General features: G+C 49.0%; 1 protein-coding gene and 1 long non-coding RNA gene across 5 annotated transcripts in view; one reads left to right on the plus strand and one right to left on the minus strand.

Annotated features, from left to right (window-relative positions):
- Positions 1-19,099, minus strand: part of SATB2 (SATB homeobox 2) — a 176,358-nt gene that overhangs the window by 92,781 nt on the left and 64,478 nt on the right. For 2 of the 3 annotated variants that reach the window (XR_011740134.1, XM_065840845.2), the window contains exons 5-6: positions 17,435-17,513; positions 14,189-14,407 (exon numbers count right to left, since the gene is read on the minus strand). Coding sequence is in view for 2 of the 3 variants with exons in the window: in XM_065840845.2 (XP_065696917.1) it covers positions 14,189-14,407; positions 17,435-17,513 (298 nt within the window). In the remaining variant the exon portion in view is untranslated. Of the gene's footprint in view, positions 1-14,188; positions 14,408-14,833; positions 15,542-17,434; positions 17,514-19,099 lie in introns of those variants that run through there. The other variant, XM_065840846.2, reaches the window with a different exon arrangement.
- On the plus strand, positions 15,881-18,292 carry LOC139828468 (uncharacterized). Of its 2 annotated transcripts, none has more exons than XR_011740136.1 (2): positions 15,881-16,138; positions 17,360-18,292. It is a non-coding gene; the product is annotated as an uncharacterized lncRNA (long non-coding RNA). The 2 variants fall into 2 exon arrangements; XR_011740135.1 differs by lacking the exon at positions 15,881-16,138 and adding an exon at positions 16,717-16,992.

Raw genomic sequence — 19,099 nt, forward strand, 5'->3', positions numbered from 1 at the left:
GATACTTGGCCAAATGCTGAGGCTGTGATGTGGGTTGTGTAAACTACATTTTGGCAAAAAAGAAAGTGAATGCCAAGCGGTGAGAGGGATGCCACAGTGTCTTGTGCCCTCCTGCTGGACACCATTCTCATCACACCACAGACCCTCCACCTGTTCTCATCGTTCCCCGTCTGAGCACAAACAGGCGCTGGACCTGATGCCATCTGGGACGCCACGAAGGATGATGGGACTGTGACTACTGTCCTGGCCCTTCCTGCTGTCCACGCGTGTGGGGACCCTGCTACGGAAACAGCTTCTGCAGAAACATCCCTGACCGTGCTGACCCAGTGTTACTGGTGATAAGCGGCTGTTAGCACCTGAAAACCTGAGAGCAAAGGGCAGGTTACCACATCTGCCACTAACCTGCTTCGTGCCTCTAGTGTCTGCAATCTCAATGCCGAGCCTATTTTACTAAAAAGCAACAGCAACCCAACTTATTTCCAAGCACATCTTGCTCCAAGGAAGTTCCATCTGCTTTGCCCTCTATCTTGCATCGGAGAGTTAAGCTACGATGCCTCCAATGGATTTATTGCCTCAAAGGTCTCTGTTTCCTGATGTTATCTGAAAACAAACGAACACCCTCTCAGTAGGCTGGAATCAGAAAACATCTGCAGCCAAAAGTCAACAGGCTCCTTCCACACTGATACACACCACGTCTCGCTCCAGACGCACGTATTTCCCCAATGCCCCGGCAGCCGCAGCTGCCACCAGCCTCCCCGCGCCATTCACATGCACGAGAAAGGGCTTTGGTCCCTTTGGCGCAGGATTTTGTTCTCCCAGCATCACAGAGATGCTGCAGCATCACCGCGGGTGACGTACGGTACCGCCTTCCACGCACGGGGAAAAGGAGAATCCAAAGGCTAAAAAGAAAACAGCTTGTTCCCTTAAAGGATGAACACAACGCTGGGATGCGCATGAAACATCAACAGCAATCACGAATTATACAAAAGACTTTTTCTCCTTGATGTTAATTCACTTAACTGACTTACAAGCAGCTTTTCCGTGCTGCTCACAGAGCTTTGACCCTGTATAGATGGCATCTGCGTGAAACATCAGGGGAGCATACAAGATCTCCATAAAGGCTTTCATAAGGACATGCATCCATGGCAAGAAGTCCTTCTAATCCATGGAGGAGAACGGGGAAAGGCTGTTTTCACTATTACCAAGAAGAACAGAATGGTTAGCAGAGACTGGTACCTGCGTGTGACATCTATTTTTAAAACAGATCAAGATGGGATTTAAGCTCTGCTGGTGCTTTCACAGAAAAGCTGCAACACACAGAGGAGACTTTGTAAATTCTTTTGCTGAGACCCTTCTAAAGGGCAGAGAAATTAAGAAGAAATTAAATATGTATCAAAGAGACCTGTGTCCAAGTGTACACTTTCTCCTCCTTGCCCATTTTAATCTATAGGTTTATTTCTCCGGGGAGCAAATCTCAAAAATGAAGGACAGAGACAGGCATTTCATTCAAGAAGTGAAAACTCTGGACACTGAGCTGCATAAAATACCCATTTTTACAAAAACCTGAAGCCAGTTACAAGTATAATACTGCACTGAACTTCTATGCGTTGTCCGCACAAAACCATCGCGGGCTTGGCACCTGAGCCCAGAAGGAGGTGAAACCATCGCAGCCTCCCACCCATGGCATGGGGAGCAATGCGTCCTCGTATCTCGAGCATGAAGACCAACCAATAAGAAGCAGCACCGCTAAAATTCATGTCTTTTTACATTAAAATCTGTTTCCATCAGCCCAAGTTTGGAGCCCCGTCTAGGTGTTACTTGATTTAATCTAATTTGAACAATTTCCAAACATCAGCTTGATTAATTTCAACAGCGTGGTGTTATGGCAAGATTTACTGTACGGGGCTTGTCGAGCAGGGAATTAATAAAGGAGCCAGTTCTCAGCCCTGAGTAACAGGAGGTTTTAAGCCTTCCCAGATTTCTAGTGGGAATACTTCACAGCACAAGCATGTTTTCTTCTGGGAGCAAAACCCACCAAAATTATTAAAAACTGAGATCAAATGGTGGTGTCAAACCCAAAGGAAATCATTCTGCAGTTGAGAGATTCTTATCAAATGAAGAAAGTGGAAAATAAAGTTTTCCTTGTTGCTGTTGTGCTTCGGGTTTTCAGGTTTTGTTTGTTGGTTTTGCCGTTTGTTTGGTTTGAAACAGGACACAGACATATGGGGAGTAACCTCCCTCAAAGACAAAGCACATTTCTATGGCTGTGAGTTCAGAAACGGGCACGTTTATCTGAAAAGTCATAAACCTACTGAAAACTCTTCACTGCTGTATACAAAAAACCATTTTCCCTAGCAGAGACTGTAACGTGGGTCATTCTCTAAACTAGTCTTCCCAATACAGACAAAAATAATTCAAAAGTAAAATAATCTGGGTAACAGCAAGAACAGAATCCACAAATGTTTCTCCCCACGCACCTTAAAACCCAAAATTACGAGCAACTTCAGCTGGATTGGACTGGATGATCTCTCGAGGTCCCTTCCAATCCCTAACATTCTGTGATTCTGTGACTTCTAAGATGAGACCCTCACCCTGCAACAGAGGCGAAGCAGCTCAATTAGCAAAGCACGGGGTCATCTTGAGGGAATGACGGAGATAACGATTCCCTCTATCTAACAACAAATGTGGCATTAACCACAGGAAGCAATGAAACCACCACCATCTCCTCGACCTCATCTGCTGCTGGCTTTTCTGGAGCTGAGAGCCCATCGCCCAGCAGAGGCATCAGACTGCTTTGGTATTTAACTCTCTTCCCCTTTCTTTTAAAGAAATCTGAAAAACAGACCTAAATTGAGCAAACGGTTTGAGAGGCAGCCAGCAGCACCCGCGGGCACAGGAGAGGTTTGCTGGTTCTCCTCCTCACGTGTAAACCGTAAATCCTGAAGTGGTCGGAAAGGAAAACCTACCGTATATGCTAAACATAAGGAGACTTCTACTCAAGACCCGACTAGCTGAGCAAACACAGCATCATTTTGGTTGGAAAAGACCTTTACGATCACATGTAATGACAGAAGAAAAATTCATCATGAGAAAAGATCAACTGCATTCCAAAACATATTTTTCTAGGAGGAAGGACACCAAATAGTATTAAATAAAAACAACAACAACCCAACAAACACACAAAACACCACAGGTTTCTGAACCAATCCCCGGTTCTGTGCAGTTTGGCGATGGGGTGCACGAGACCCCACTCACACAGCGCAAGGGTTTGTCGTGCCCGCTAAGACTCACTTCCCAGCCACCCCATAAATTACACACATAATTAAATGGGACAGAATATAAGCTGTTGGCACTTAACTTATTTACAATAAACGCTCGGCTTGGGTAAATGGACTGCACTTCAGCCTTTTACGTATCAAGCGCCAACTCACAATGGTCTCATTACGAGGCTGAGAATTCTTGCACTGTAAATCTTTTTAACATGGACGGGAGGAACGATTTGCGGCTGTGTGTCCCCAAACACTCGGAACCACGGACACAGGACAGCGGGACATCTCTGTGACACACAAGGGACTGTGGCAGGGTCTTTGCAACCCTACGGTCCTCGTTCCAGCAAAAGCTTTTGCTTATAAACAAGGACTGACCCTCTGCTAATCCCTTGCTCTTCAACACGTCCTAGACGGAACGCAAGAGATCTGATTTTATGTACAATGAGTAACGTGGTGCTGTTAAAGCTCCTACTCGTCATGGGTTTGTAAGCCTGTTGCAAATAATTTGTTCCAGGATGCAATTTGGTAAAGAAGAGCTCAGTCCGCAGATGATTTTAATACAACATTTGCCAAAGAAACAAAGTAGTGTTAAATAACATTACATTGTAGATTCTTTCTTCTTAGGAGGGCCAGAGGAAGTAAAACTACAGACGGTATCTTTCTCCTCCTCAGTTATTTTTTCTGGCTTTCTATATTCAATAAATCTGTAGGCAGGAAATGCATTTCTACAGATTATATCTTAGCCCGTGGTGAATGCAAACCACAAGATATTATTTACGTCCTCCTTCAGCTTCCAGTCCTTTCTGTGGCTTCAGTCTCCCGACCACCACAGCCATCCCCGAGCTCAGGAAATCTCATAAAGAAGTCACTAACGTCTCTGCAGATGTCCCCTGCTTTTGACAGCTGAACCAGCCAAAGCATCCTTCTCCCGGCTGAAATAACGGCTTCACTGTTTAACGCCAAATATTCCAGGCTACCACCCCACCACAGAAACACGTTATGAAACTCATAACTTGATAATACTTGAGTTTCTTAAAAAACGGTTTAAAAGAAAAGCCGCATTCAGAGCATGTGCTGAGACGAACAAGAAATGGGACATAGAGAGGTGCCGGGTATTTATGGCTGGCGCGGCCTCTGGGGCCGCGGGTCTGGGACAGAAGCGCTACCACAGGAGATGAGGCCTGCTAGGCCCGCTGGGTCACCTGCTGCTGGTGACCAACCCCTTTGCTCAACTAGTCGTGTTAATCAACCCACCATGGTGGTCCAAGCGCCAGCCAGAGCCACCCACAGCCCTCCCAGCTCCTACAGCAGAAAAGAAAGAGCCCTAATATGAGCCAGTGTGTGCCCAGGTGGCCAAGAGGCCACCAGCATCCTGGCTGGTAGCAGCACTGGTGTGGCCAGCAGGCCCAGGGCAGTGAGCGTCCCTGTGCTGGGCACAGTGAGGCCAAACCGCGAATCCCGGGGTCAGTTTTGGGCCCCTCACAAAAAGACATTGAGGTGCTGGAGCAAGTTCAGAGAAGGAACAAGCGCCAGGAGCAGAGGAAACGGCCTCAAGTTGCGCCAGGGGAGGTTGAGGTTGGATCTGGGGAACAATTTCTTCCCCAAAGGGCTGTGGGGCATTGGAACAGGCTGCCCAGGGCAGTGCTGGAGTCACCATCCCTGGAGGGTTGGACAGACGGACATGAGGGTCTCAGGACATGGGGCAGTGGTTTATGGTTGGATTCGGTGATCTTGAGGGTCCCTTCCAACCAAAACCATTCCTTGATTCTACGATCATCCAGTGCAACCATTCACACCAAGGCAAAGGTGAAGACACTAGAGCTACACTTTTCCTAAATAAAACAGCTCCATTATCTCAACTTGTTAAAAAAAAAGAAGAAGAAAAAAATACCCCACAGCAGTACTTTATAACTAATGGAAAATATACTCTTTTCACTCAAAACCAGTGAGGGAAACAATTTTAAATTAAACTGGCATTTTTCAAAAGAATCATCTTAAGCCATTAATTTCCTATAAGTTTCAGGCTTTGGTTTCTGTAACTTCAAAACACTTTAGCATTCAGGAGGGGTTTTGGTTTGGGGGACTGCTTTCTGTTGTTTTTCTCTCAACTACATAACAAAACTCGCCTGAGGGGCTGAGAATCTCTAGGCCAAGTTCCACCCAGCATTAATTTTAATGACCCACATTTGTAAATCCTGAAAACTGGAACCACCACTAAGCCCTTAACTTCAGTGGTGCGAGCAGATGCCACCATATTATGTAACATTTAAAGAAAAAAAAAACATAGTAAAAACATTTTAATGAAGGTTCTATTAACCAGTCTCTTAGTACCGGGATAAGTCCCCTGGAATGTAACAAAAAAGCTTTTGTGGCTGGTTTGAGGTTTCATTTCACACATTGAACAACTATCCATTCGACCATGATGCTTTCAGGAGCATTTATCAGCCAGTGGGTCACATTAATCTCACTATTTGTTTTAATAATCACCTCATCTTTAACCAACAAGTCGTGAGGTCAAGGAACCAGAGTTCACAGGTACATCCTATTTCTCAGCACACCCGCCTCGTTTGACCAGTTAGCGATACTTTGGAGAGAGAGCGGATCACATTAATATAATATTAATATAAACAGGAAGGCTCAAACCAGTGGCAGAAACATTATATTCATTATTAAGCCAGACCCAGACACTCAGATAATGCCTTGCTTGGGCTTTACTGTTGAGCTATGTGCCCATTTACTTGCTCATAGGAGCCCAGATTTCTGGCTTGAGTAACAAACACCCCTTTAAAACAAAACATATAAAAGGAAAAAATAAATATATTTTTTTAAAAGCCCACACTTCTGTTACTCTGCATTTTCTCTAAGTCTAAAAATTGGTAGAGTGTATGACAGGTCCACCTCATTTTTCTTAATGATGTTTTTATTATTCTTTCACTCAATTAAAACAGAAATGGATATTGCATCTTCTGACTGTATAATTGTTATTGTAATCTGTTTTCGATCACTGCTTGGGAAATGGGTCCAAAACAACATAAACTACCCACAGCTTCAGAATACAAGTCATTTTCTTTTACTACGACACTTAAAGAGACATCTATCATGCTGCTCTGCTAGCATGTTTGTATTATGGCAAAAAAGTTATTTCTAAGTTAGGAAAAGACATTATGAAAATCACCTTTTACTCCAAAGTATTGTATAACTCATAATTTATAGATACACTTCTTAATAGCCGTTCAAAATAATAAGGCTGGAAATTGCGCACATCTAATTTTAATATATAAATAATGGAAACGCATACAAACCAAAATATGCTCAAAATATGATTTTATATTACTCTCAAAAAAAAAAAAAAGAGCCTGGTTATAGTTTCGAAAATGACATGCTTCATTTCCAATCTACACCTGTCAGCTGGATTTATGACAGAACACCCTGCGAGTTCAGATCACCAGCATGGTTAATACTCCGACGGGAAGTTTCTGTCCAAGCACAACATCGGCAGCTTCTCGAGAGCCAAACGTCGGCAACACGCAGGTACCGCCGGGCTAACGCTGCTCAGCATCACGCACGGACAGAACATCCCGGAGAGAGACGACAAACTCCCCTCGCCGCAGTTCCTGCAGGTTTAGCGCTCCCAAAAAGATTTACTGTCGATAAACGGCTTTTCATCTCAGCGTGCGCCTCTGGGGAACAAACGCGGAGGGAGGGTGTTGAAGCGGGGCTGTTGCTGCTGCCCGAGCGGGCGCGCGGTTGTCGTGAGGTGCCGCAGCTTCGCATAAAGTACACACTGATGGGGTGGTTTGATTCATCTATTTCTGGGTTTTTTGACCCTGCTGGCATGGTTACTAACAAGGTACGGTTGTGCTCAGACTAATATCACATGCCTGTCAGAGACAAGGACGCCAGTTACAGCGAAATGACTGGCAGTTTTTACCATTAGCCAGGTAATTTTCTATTTAGAAAACAAACCCCTCATCTAAAGCTACACCCATATCTTCCAGTTCTTTCTGCTCCCTTTATGCGGCTTCTACAAATACTGACAACCCTCGTCCTAACATTGCTGCGTGTAACATCAGTAATTGTTTGTCACTTGCCAGGAAATTTGAAGTATATCTTCAGTTTGGCCACCAGATCTCTGCCCCAGCACCAGCTTATGACACTGGCAATGCCGGACTCGCGCTTCAGCCCTTCATCAATCCTGTCAATTATTCCAAGCAGAAACACCTCCTGGCAGGAGGTTTTACCTGAGTCCTCAGATATTAGCAACGCCGATGTGCACATCTATAAAAATCACTGTAAGAATTACACTTCAAACAAACCAACCAACCTTGCAGACGTCACTTATAAGGGTTTCACAATATCAGCAGCTTTAAGTTGCTAATAGACAAATGCTGACATCTTGCTACACTTGTAAATCTTCACGGGATGCCAGTGGACCTAGTACGGGTATTTAAAGAGAAAAAACAACGTAAAATACTAGTTTGTGGGGTTTTAAAAGTTCTCTGCAATCAAGGAATTAAAATCAGGAATATGAAATATTTTTCCCTTGCTAATATTGGGATCAATGCAGGTGAAGATGGGGATGAAGTGCACACACACACACACACACACACACACACGCACTGTGCTGTGCGCAAGGCACAGAACTCCGGGAAAAAGGCAATTCCTACCTATATAGGGTGGTAGAAATTCCTACCTATATAGAACAGCGACAACACGATAAGGCTGCGAGCGCACCATGTGTTACAATCCCCCCCAAATTACACAGCACAGCGGATTTTCCTTTCCAAAGGTGGCCAGGGCATCGGTTCCTCGATCTAAAACATGTGGAGCTGCATGAGGAGAACACACTTGTGCGGGGTGTGAGAGGACGGGGGTTATCGCCAACAACACCCCCGTCGCGTCCATTCAAAGGGACTCAGGAATACTTCATACCTTGAAAAAACTGGTCTTTAATCCGAAAACACAGTGGTGGTTACTAATTTAACTAAATGACGAGGGATGGTAATTAAAGGCCTAACTTATCTATGCCTTGCAATTTGGGATGCGAAATAAAAATCTTCCTAAGTTTTGCAGATTTTTCGGTTATTTTGAAAAGTTTAAAAATAAAATTTAAGAGCAGGTTGGGGACTGCTGAATCACACGCACAAAAAAAAGAAGAATTCTCCTAAACAGGTCACCCAGCTGTTGGCTGAATATAAATACACGACTGCAGTAAAACTGCCTGCGTTTTACAGCCTCGGAGATGTCATATCGAATTACCATCTCCTGTGGCAATGGGAGTGACAAAAACCTGACTGGTCCAAGCATTTCGCCACCGTTGTGGCCCTTTCCCTCCCCGCTCTGCACAAACAGCTGTGAGGAAAACAGCAAGAATAAAACCTAACTTCAAAACCAAATATTCAGGCAGCACGGCCACGAAGAGCATGAAACTCCAATGCTTTTACAGGTATTTCAAAGCAACTGACACCAGCTACAAGTCTGTGCTACACACTAGCAATTTTAAATAGGACATAGCTGTTGAAATGACGACTTCATTACGATCACATTAGGCCAGGTTTTTTCATCTAAATAAAATATTCAGCACAGTAAAATAACTTAAATAGAATATAAAGACTCCCAACAATTAAGTGGTGAGAAAAGGAACCTTTAAACCACACCTTTAAGTGTTTATTCACAACAAAAGTTCCAATACTGGTTTTCTTCCTTCGATGTCCAAATGCTTCATCTAAATTCCGAGTTGCTATTTAATTTCTTGAAAATACATTCTCTCGCTGGCATCTTTACAGTTTTTAATGTGATTTTGCCATCTTCTTCAGGCTTGGAAACAATTGTGGGGAGTCACTGACTGAATCGCCTTAACAGTTTCCAAACAATCGCCCAATAAATAATTGACAATAAATATATCGTCCCGTCCCAGCGAAACTAAGAAAAGTCAGGACCTAATTTATAAAAGGGGAAGGGGGAAGAGTTATCACGGACTTTTTCAAAGATGCTGCTTTTTCTTTCCTTTGGTTCCTGATGAAATAACAGGATGCAGTTAACGAACGCGGCCCCGGGTACGGGGCAGGGAGGAGACTCCAACGCTTCAAAACCATTGCGGGGAAAACAAACAGAGCCTTCCTCCAGCTAATCTTAAACCTCGCGTTCCAAATTGTCCGTGGCTTTCTGCAGATGCAACTTAGAGTTCCAGAATTACTCTAAACATCAAATTATGCCTAGGTCACCCAATGGGTGGATACCCTATACTCTGTTTAATGCCTATGTTCAATCGCACGCAGATTTTAACCAACTGTGTCTTTATTTTAATAACAGAGCAAGTACTGAAAACACATCAAGAAACACTATTTTTCTACATCAGCAAAAATACAGCTGATACACTGCCTGACCCTCCGGGAGCGACGGCTCCGCTCACCCTATTTATGGGACATCATCTGATTGGGAAAGGGGGGTGAGGGGTGGAAATCGGCAAAAAAGACCAGAAACTCGTTTTTAAGCATCAGTCATGAAAAAGAAATCACTGCCTTGCTTTCCTTACTGCTCCTGTTGAACTAGAGGTCTCTCCCTCATCGTGTACCAGAAACGCGTCAAATCCAAGAATTTACATTGCCCCGTAATCCCTACTGAATCACATCCAAGCGCAAGGCAACGTTTTCTAACTGTTCTGCAACAGATAAGACAGAAAATACATTTATACGCTGCTGGTTCCTGAATTAACGAGGGTTTGCAGCTTTCGTGCTCCTGTATCCCGAGGCATTTAATTCTTGTCAATGGCTCTGAAGCTCTTGCAGGCAGCAGGGGGATATTCTTCATGTAGGATCCCGGCAGGACTATCCAAACTTAACCTTTCACTGTACTTAAGGACAAGGCAAACATGTTTCCTTACCCTGCTCAGGATGCATTTAGAGCTTAACATTAACCAAGCATTCAGAACTGAACAAATCTGATCAAGCTGCGCCCTTTTGCCGGCACAGACGTGGATTTTTCTCTCCAGTAAAGCACTCTGAATCCTTGTAAAAGGTAGGAAAGGCAGCAAAAAGCCCATGACATCGTTTGCAGAAGTATTTAGAATGGGGTTTGCCATCCGGCTCTTTAAGCATTTCTCTCACCCAGTAAAACAGATTTCAAACTCCACCTGCGCAGAGACCACGACCCATCGGAACGTTCTGGGGTCACTGCAATCAGCACCCACACTCCTGGTACATCCTCATTCACATCCCCATTGCACCACTTACTTTGAATCGTCCGAAAGTTTTCTCCTCCATTAATATTCTGTACGTTAAACCACGTATTTTAGTGAACTGGGTAAGAACGTCTTACCACCAAACCGTGTCAAGCTAATCTAACCGGCACATTTTCTTTGCAATCCTTTCCTGCTCCCAATTTGAACGTGTTCCCTTGGCTATAGTTTGGTTCGACGTTCCTATTTAGCAAATCCGAACTCCAGACCAGCTCATTCTGCACGCTGGCGTTTTACGTTGCATTCAGAGCCTTTCGACGCTTCTTTTCTACGCTCTTCAAAATCAACGCACACACATGCATATATACATATATATGCAAACAGGTTCATGAATTGCAATCAACAATTTTGTAAATATAAGTTTCCTAGTCATTAATCATCCTTCTTTTTTTTTTTTTTTAAATCCTTATGGAGTGAATTACTGAGTGAGAAGAGACGCCAATTCTAGTAAGTGAATGTTACCCAACAGGGATATAAAGCTGTCAACACCGCAGGGCTCTTGCTTGCTCGAAAACCCTCTCCCAGGCTTCGTATGTTCTTTAAAGCAACATCAGCCTCTTTTTTCCCCGGGAACCCTTACAAAACCTGCCCCTCTCGAACACCTGAGCGCTTGGGCTTCAATCCGTGTGGGTTTGAACGCAGCGGGCTAGGTAAATGCTTCAGAAAGCACCAGGTCAGGAGAGCAGAATTGGACTCTAACACATGGGACTGACGCTAACAACATCGCAAACAGCACCGAAACGCCTAAATCCCCTCTTAAACACAACCTTTTAGACCCCGTTTATCTTCCTAGTGACCTTCACTGGTTTATTAGAGCTGCCGTAATGGCTCTTTGAATTAAGGACATGCAGGTTAGGAATTAAAAAAAATAAAGGAGAGTCATAAGGCAAAATTTCTCATGAGAACAATTGATTTTCTGCCTGCACTACAAAAGCTTATTTTAAAACACTTTTTCACTCATAAATCTAGAGAGAAAGCTAAAACCACCCACAGCACTGTGACATTTCTCTATTTCTCAGGGAAGTCACTGGAAAATAATTGCAGCAAACACCACGATTATAAAACTTGTTGCCAAAGGTCATCAGTCTCATCCCAGCACCAGTCAGGCAGAGCTTATTGCTCTGTTCTCGGGGATTAAGTTCAGAAACAGATATTATTGCACCAAAAAGCCACTTGACAAGCAGAGGGAGGAATTGCAGCATTTACATATCGAGGGCCCAAAATGAGATTAAAAAAAGAAGAATTGCTAGCATCTGGTTTTGCTTTCAAAACCTTCGGATACACTTTATAGAATAAAATAAAAACTAAAATGGTCTCCAGTTTCCCGTATTTTTTTCCCCCAAAATGACGTTCACACTCAATTAATATTAGTGGTTTCTAAAGCCCGAAGAAATAAGAACAAACCGAAAGAGCGACAGCTGTCATTTCACTATGACTTCCCATAGTTTCCTTTCGATCAAACGCTAGGACCAAGACTAAAAGAGCCTTTATTAATACTTGTCTGAAGAGGCGTTTTACACTTGATTTGCCGGTACATTAGAAATGAGACTTTCTGCAAACGTCTGCAGCTCATTTCACAGCTCAGGAACACAGCGGCGCTCGCTGTGGAGGGACAGACCGACAGAACAGATCCACGTCCCAAAAGCATCACCCGCTCACAAACCGGGAGAGAGCGCAGGGAAAAGATATCTGGGAATTAACCAGGTTGATTTATCTTAGAGCACTTCCAGGAGGAACAAACAAAAAAGAGAAAGAAATCAATTTTAAACAGCACCATTATCTTATTAAAAAAATCTGCCTTAACTAATTTAGTATTGAGTATTAGAGAAGCTAGGTAAGTATTCAGACAATAATTTTCTTCTTGCTTTCAGTATCAATAAGGAGTAACGAATAAAGTTTATTATGCAAAGACTAAGAGGCTGAGACTGAAGAACACCGGCTAAGGAAAGGAAAATAAATTACTCCTGCATTTCCTATTTCCCCCATTTTTACACTCCGGTCTACACCAACTTTATAAATGAGCTCAAGAGTAATAAATGAAAACGCAAGCTCTTAAAAGTTTGCTTTCAAAAATGCAAGTCTTGGTTGTAAATGGAAGGAATCTCCTATAACTTCACAGGCCAGATCCAAGCTGAGCCACCGATTTAACTCTAAGAGCCGGGGAATTTCTCTTGGCTAACACAGCTGCAATTAAAAAGCAACATATATATTGCAACACATTTAAAAACATTCCTTTAAAGTATATTTCTATAAATGCCCCAAGGAAAAAGATTTCAGCTCCAGTTCTAACATTCTCTTTAAAATCACGCAGTTATAATGCCTCAGTCTCGAGAAAGGCATCCCAAACTACACATATTACTTTTTATATGATTAACTAGTTTACGATTATTCAACAAATTATTTCTCCACTAATTTGTCAGTGGAATAGTACAAGTCTTTCACTGCAAAGCTGTTTCTTCCTTCCACGTACATTAGAAGAACGCGAAGAGGTTTAAAAAACAGACATATAGTCATTCAAGAATCATAAAGAACTGGTGAGATCTCTTACCCTTCATTAGGGATATAAATGAATCCTACGTGTTTAAAACAAAATAAAACCTGCAGCCCCTTAGCAAACTTCAGCAACTAGGAATCCTATTGAGCCCCAGAGGTCTAAAACAAGCATCTAATGGTAAAATCGTTAAATAAACCCGGCGTAATAGAGAGTCATGTGACGACCATACCGAAGTATCTCTTGAAATGTCATTTACACAAACTCTCTGTGTGTAAACAACTACATTTGTGTGTTACCACTCTGCACATTTTAAAACACAGAGATTCTTTTCTTTAAACGCTAAAGTTAATTGTGGCCTGCCCTGGATTATTTTGCTCTCGACATCAGACTGATTTCAAGATTTTTAAACGCATTTTCCGCATCAAACACGACAGCAGAGTTAAGGCGAAAAAAATAAACACGGCATTTAGAGAAGTGAGTGGAAAGTTTAACTGCTTGGAAGGGGAAAATAAAAAGCAACTACCCATGTCACTTGGATGCTCCACACAGAAAACTGACCAGCAACTAGACAGCAAAATAAGTATGAAAGTTGCAGTATTCTAGAGAACTGCAGGAATGCTGCAGAACTAACGCCCGGTAACTGTGCTGGAAGAGCGGAACCTCGCACGCGTTTCGTCCTGTCCTCTTTCACAACACCCGCTATAAAATGCTATTTACAGATAGAAAACGAAAGGCCCTAAAGCGCAGACAGAACCGCTGCCGTTTCTGCCACCCCGAGGAGCCCCCTCGGGAGCGGTGAGGATGGGTGACACACAATCCGTGTCACCGCAGCCCGGCTGCCGTCCCCAACCTGTCCGCGGCCACGACCCAGCGCCGAGAGCTGGGCCCGGCTCCCCCCCAGCTGCTTTAGGCCTGGCTTTTGTGAGCCGCCTCGCTAGCGCCTGGGCCTAAGGGTGGCAGCCTTCCACCGAGCGGGGTCCGCACGCCGCGGAGCCGGGGCAAGTGCTCCCGCAGCGCTGCGGGACCGAGCAGCTCCAGCTCTCCCGGAGAGCAGGCGGCAGCCGCACCAACCTGCCGGCAGCTCCGCGCTCCGTGCCGACCCCGGGCCCGCCGCCCCCCCCGCCGCGCCGAGCCGGGCCGGGCCGGGCCGGGCCGGCGGTGCCGCCGTGAGCGCGGCCGCACGGTTACCTCCCACGGGCTTGGTGACGGCGCCGTTGGGCCTCCCACGGGTGCCCATGGGGCTGCCGTTCTGCTCCAGCCTGGCCACCTTCCCGGGGGGGGGCCCTTTGACATCGGGGCTGCCGCTGCCTCTGTCGGGGCTGTCCCGCAGGCAGGGGCTCTCACTCCTCCTCTCCATGCTCGGAGACACGGCTCCCGCTGGCAGGTCGCAGTAGAAGGAGCAGGGACCTAGGGCGAGAGAAACAAGGGGCGCTTGAGCTGTTGTCGGCCCGCTTCACCGCGCCCCGCCCGGACCCCGCAGCGCGTCCCTCGGGCGGCTCAGCCCGACGAAGCCGGGCGCGGTGCCGCCCCGCCGAAAACCAGCGGTTCGGCCCCGACGGCCCCGGCCCAGCCGCCTTACCCGCCCGGCGTGCGGGGCCCCAACCTGCGGCGCGCAGGACGGCGGGCAGCCCGCCCGCCCCGGCCAGGTGCTGCGCCCCGGCCCCGGCCTCAGCCCCGGCCCGCCCCCGGGGGCCGCGGGGTAGAGGCGGCCGGTCCGGGCAGCCCCGCCGGCACGGCCCCCCCGCGCCGGCCAGCTGTGCAGCCGCCGAAGGAGCCGGCTGCTGGCGAGGAAGCCTCTAGCGAGCGGCTCCCGGCAGCTGCCGCCGTACTTACTGCTTATAGCCTGTCTGTAAGTTGGCTGAGTTGGGCTCTGTCCATGGATCAGAAGTAGAGAATCCAGGGTGGAAAGTTTTCTTGTTTCCTCCTCTCACGCCGCTTTCTTCCCTTCTACTCCTTCCCCCCACCCCCAGCCTCCTCCTTGCTCTCCTCCGGGGGTGCCGGGGCGGCTGCCCACGATGCGTGGGGCGGCAGGGGCCGGAGCCCCTTCCCGGAGGGTCCCGGGTGGCGAGCGGAGCGGGGAGGTCGGAGCGAGGGGGCGGGAGCCGCGGGGCCGCCGGCTGCGGCGCGGAGGGGAGAGGGAGCCGACTTCTCACACCTTCCGCGGAGAAAATCAATACCGAGGAGCCGGGGGGAGGAGAAGAGGAGGGAGCGCCGCTCTCCCGGGCTCCGCGGCGGGTGCCTGGCGGCGCGGGGAAGCGGCGGCGGCCCCCGGTGTGTCACTTTCAATCGCTCCCTCCTCTGCCAGCGACAGCAGCGGCAGGAGGGACTCGCCACAGAGAGCGGAGAAACGGTTATTAGTTGCGTTGAGTCATCGAGGCAGAGTGAGTCCTTTTTGGGGTTGTCCTTGGTTTCGGGTTTGGTGTGTGCGCGCCTCTGTGTGTGTGTGTGTGTGTCTGCCTGTCTGTCTGCGCGGCGTTCCCGTCCCAGGGCTGTGCATCCCAAACATCGCCACCCCTCCTCGCCTCTGACACACCTCCCCCTTCCCGCCCCCCCGCAAAAATCAAGTCTCGGTGCTACCTCGGGATCGGGCGGGGAGCAGCCACCCCCTCACTCCCCCCGGCCCGGCCGGCCCCGCTGCGCGCAGGGGTGGGAGGCAGAGACCCACCTGGCAGGAAATTAAATACCAATAAATAAATAATACATCTCGCACACGAAAAGCGAGCGCGGTGCCGCACGGAGGGAGGAGGGCGGGCTGGGTGGGTGGGGAAGGGGAAGCGCGGCAGGACGAGCCGGCGGTGACAAGAGGGGCCCGGGGCAGAAGGGCGCAAAGACGGGGGCACTCGGGCTGGGGGAGGGCCGAGGGGAAAGGAGAGGAGGAGGAGCTGGGAGAAGAAGGAGGGGGAGAATAGAGGGGAAGCCGGAGTTGGGGAGACCGGACCGACCGGGGAGGAGCGAAGCTGTCACCGGCATCCAGTCCAGGCGCCCGGGTCGCTCCGACGCAGCCGGTGCGGCCTCGCCGCCGCCTGCCCCCCGGGGAACCGAGCGACGGCAGCGACCCTCCCGCAGCCGCTCCCCGCCGCGGCGAGGCCGCAGGAACTTTTCGGGGGCGCCGAGGGTGGGCGAGCGGCCCGGCCCCAGGTACAGCCCCGCCGCCGCCCTCCTCTCCGCGCCCGGCTCCAGGCAGTTACCGGGCTGGCCCTGAATAATTGATGGCGAGGGCCGGGAAGCGGGGAGGGAAGCGCTGCTGCCGCCGCCGCTAAATTATTTAATAGCGGAGCTCCGGGTAGAGCATGACAGCGCTGGCTGAGTGCAAGCAGCGGGGAGGGGAACGAAGGGCCGCGGCAAGGCGGGATGGAGCTTCTGGCCGGTCTCGGGGAGGCCGGCGGTGGCCGGGCTGGCATCCCCGCTCCCCGCGGTGCAAGGTGCAGCCGCGCCGCTCCCCGGGGCCAGCGGCGGAGCTGCCGCTTCCCCCGGCGGGGCCGTGCCCGAGGGCTCGCAGCGCCCCCTGCCCGGCCCGGGGGGCGCCGGGGAATGAGCCGCCGGCGGCGGAACGAGCCCCGCGTTAAGGTGGACCCGGAAAATCGCCTCCGGTGCGTGGGGCGGGAGACGGACGGGCGGCGGGGGAGGTGCCCGCCGCCCACCCTCCTCCCCCGCCGCCCGTCCGCCGCTGACTCCCTGGAGGGTGCCGCCTTCCCCGCCGTGCCCCCTTAAGAGATTTGCCTTTTACGGTGGCGCCGGAGGGTCAAAAAAAAAAGGGGGGGGATATGGGGGGGTGAAGGGAAGCGCGGGGCCCCCCGCCCCGGCGGGAGCATCACCGGGCAGTCGAGCCGCAGGTTCCTGTCCCGGGAGGGGGGTGGGCAGCAGCGACAGCCCTAAGCCCGCACGGAGCCGTCCCGATGCGGCGAACTCCGGTGCTGCCCCGGGAAGGGCAGGTTCCCCGCGGGGCCGCCCCTGGAAGCGGTGCCGGGCGAAGCAGCGGATCCCCGGGCAGGGTAAGAGAAATAATCGCTTCACTCCACATCCGAGCCGGCCCCGAAAAGCAGTGCCGGGTGCGGCTTCCCACGCCTCGGCCGGGCGACTCGTGTGTCTGCCGAAAGCCCGGCCCCGGGACAACGAGCCGTGAGCGGTGGCTGGGAGCCGGGTCCCACCGCCGGCTGAAGTTTGGGGGGCCCAGGAAAGCTGCGGGGACCGCGGGAGCTGCAGGAGGAGCCGGGAGCGCAGCGGCTGCGCCAGCCGGTCTGTGCCTGTCCTTTCCCAGAGGAGCCGCAAACTTTAGACAAGTCTCGTTTGTTTTTTTCTTTTAAATAACCCAATATAACTTTTCTCCCCCTTTTATTTTTTCCCCTAAATCGGCTAAAGCTGAGCGGCGGCTCTTATACGGAAGTTAACATTTTCCACCGGCTATCGAATAATTGAATAATGTTTTGCTCTTACCTTTGATGTTGAACCACGAATTCCCGCGGATCAATGGCCAGAAAGTTAGAAGAATTGGTGATTTAGGACTTCGGTACTTCTGGAAAAAAAAAATGCCAATGGTTTAGCCAGGATCTTCCCTGTCTGATTCGTTACTATTATTATATCTGATGATGTGGATGGATGGAGAGATTCAATCCAAGCCCATTAATGAGCTATTTTATAAACACCACCGTCTGAAGATCTTCATTTACATTTTGTCAGTGATCCTTTCCTTAACAGCGGAGACGTGTGGCGACAGCGCAATTACAGGACTTTAGTAAAGCTCCTATAAGAGTACGACTGGCTTGTTAATCGATTAATATTTTATTAAGTGTAAATATTTTATAAAGTTTTTAGGAAAACTATCGATTCTAAATTATTAAACTAGTCAGAAGGGCATTTGAATAATGCATACAATTAAATACATTTAAATATATATGTAGCGATTGCTTTATTTGCAATGAATCCCCAGCACCTTTCTCTCGCCTCCGTTTCCCCCCCCCCCCGACAGCTGGTTTCTTATTTGCGCGTTCACTGTAATATCAGGATCGCCCAATGCGAGTTTATTACTGTATTTATAAACCAAACGTTTACAGAAAATACTCTTAATTTTGAAATGGAGAGCGGCGATCCTTCGAAAATTTCGACACGAAAGCAAAGGCTTTTGTTAGTAAAACTGAGGGGAAACCCAACTGAGTGCGTATAAATGTTGCTGGTCAGTAACTTCTGTTTTGTAAACATCATTTAATTTAGACAGATTTTATGATATACGATGCTTATTTTTCTTTTACGTATTTTTCCCAATAAAAGCGGTTTCTTTCTGTTTCGAATTACAAATGCCTTGTTTTTTTTTTCTCCCCAGTGCATGATTTTCATATGTTGTCCTTATTTCCACTGAAAAAGGGCGATTATTTCCCATCGCTTTCCCCCATCCGTCCTCAGTCTCGGTATAAAAATAACTGCATTTGTTTATTATTATTAATAATAACCTCTTTTTCTAACACGAACTGCAGTACGAGAACGTTCTGCTCTCGCCCTCCGTTGAGTCCCCAGCGCTCCCCGTTCCTGAGCTTTATGGATGCCACAAGTGGTCGATTGCCAAAAAAATTTTGAGCAAAACAAACGAACAAAAAACAACACCTCCTTGGCAAGGTTTGGTTTTAATTAACCACCTCTTTTAAAGCCAAAACGCGTGGAAGCGATGGCCGCTTCGTGCCTGCGCAGCCTCCACAGCCAGGCTTCCGCCGTTGCTGCCACCGGATCCGCCGGGCCGCCCTCGCTCCCCCACCCCGGGCTCCCCTGCGCTCTCCTCGCCGCCTTTCTCCTGTTCCACCCGGTGCCTTCCACAGGCCGCGGCGCCCCCGGGACACCCGCCCACCCGCTTGGTCCCCCGCCGTGCGGCGGAGCGGGGCGGCCCGGGCCGAGGGTGCCGGGGGCCGCCGGTTCGCCGCCCGCGGGCACCACCTCGAAGCAGCCGCCGCGACGGGATGGCAGCGGGGTGGCCCCGCAGCCACGGCGGGACAGGGCCGAGGCCCCGCGGGGGCGGCCGCAGCAGCAGCGCCGGGCAGGCGGGCTCGGGAAGGCGGTTCCCGCAGGCGAGAGCTCCCGTCTCCGCGCTCCTTTCCCGGCGGGACTCGAGCCCTT

Source organism: Patagioenas fasciata, chromosome 7, assembly GCF_037038585.1.
Source record: "Patagioenas fasciata isolate bPatFas1 chromosome 7, bPatFas1.hap1, whole genome shotgun sequence".
Lineage (NCBI taxonomy): Eukaryota > Metazoa > Chordata > Aves > Columbiformes > Columbidae > Patagioenas > Patagioenas fasciata.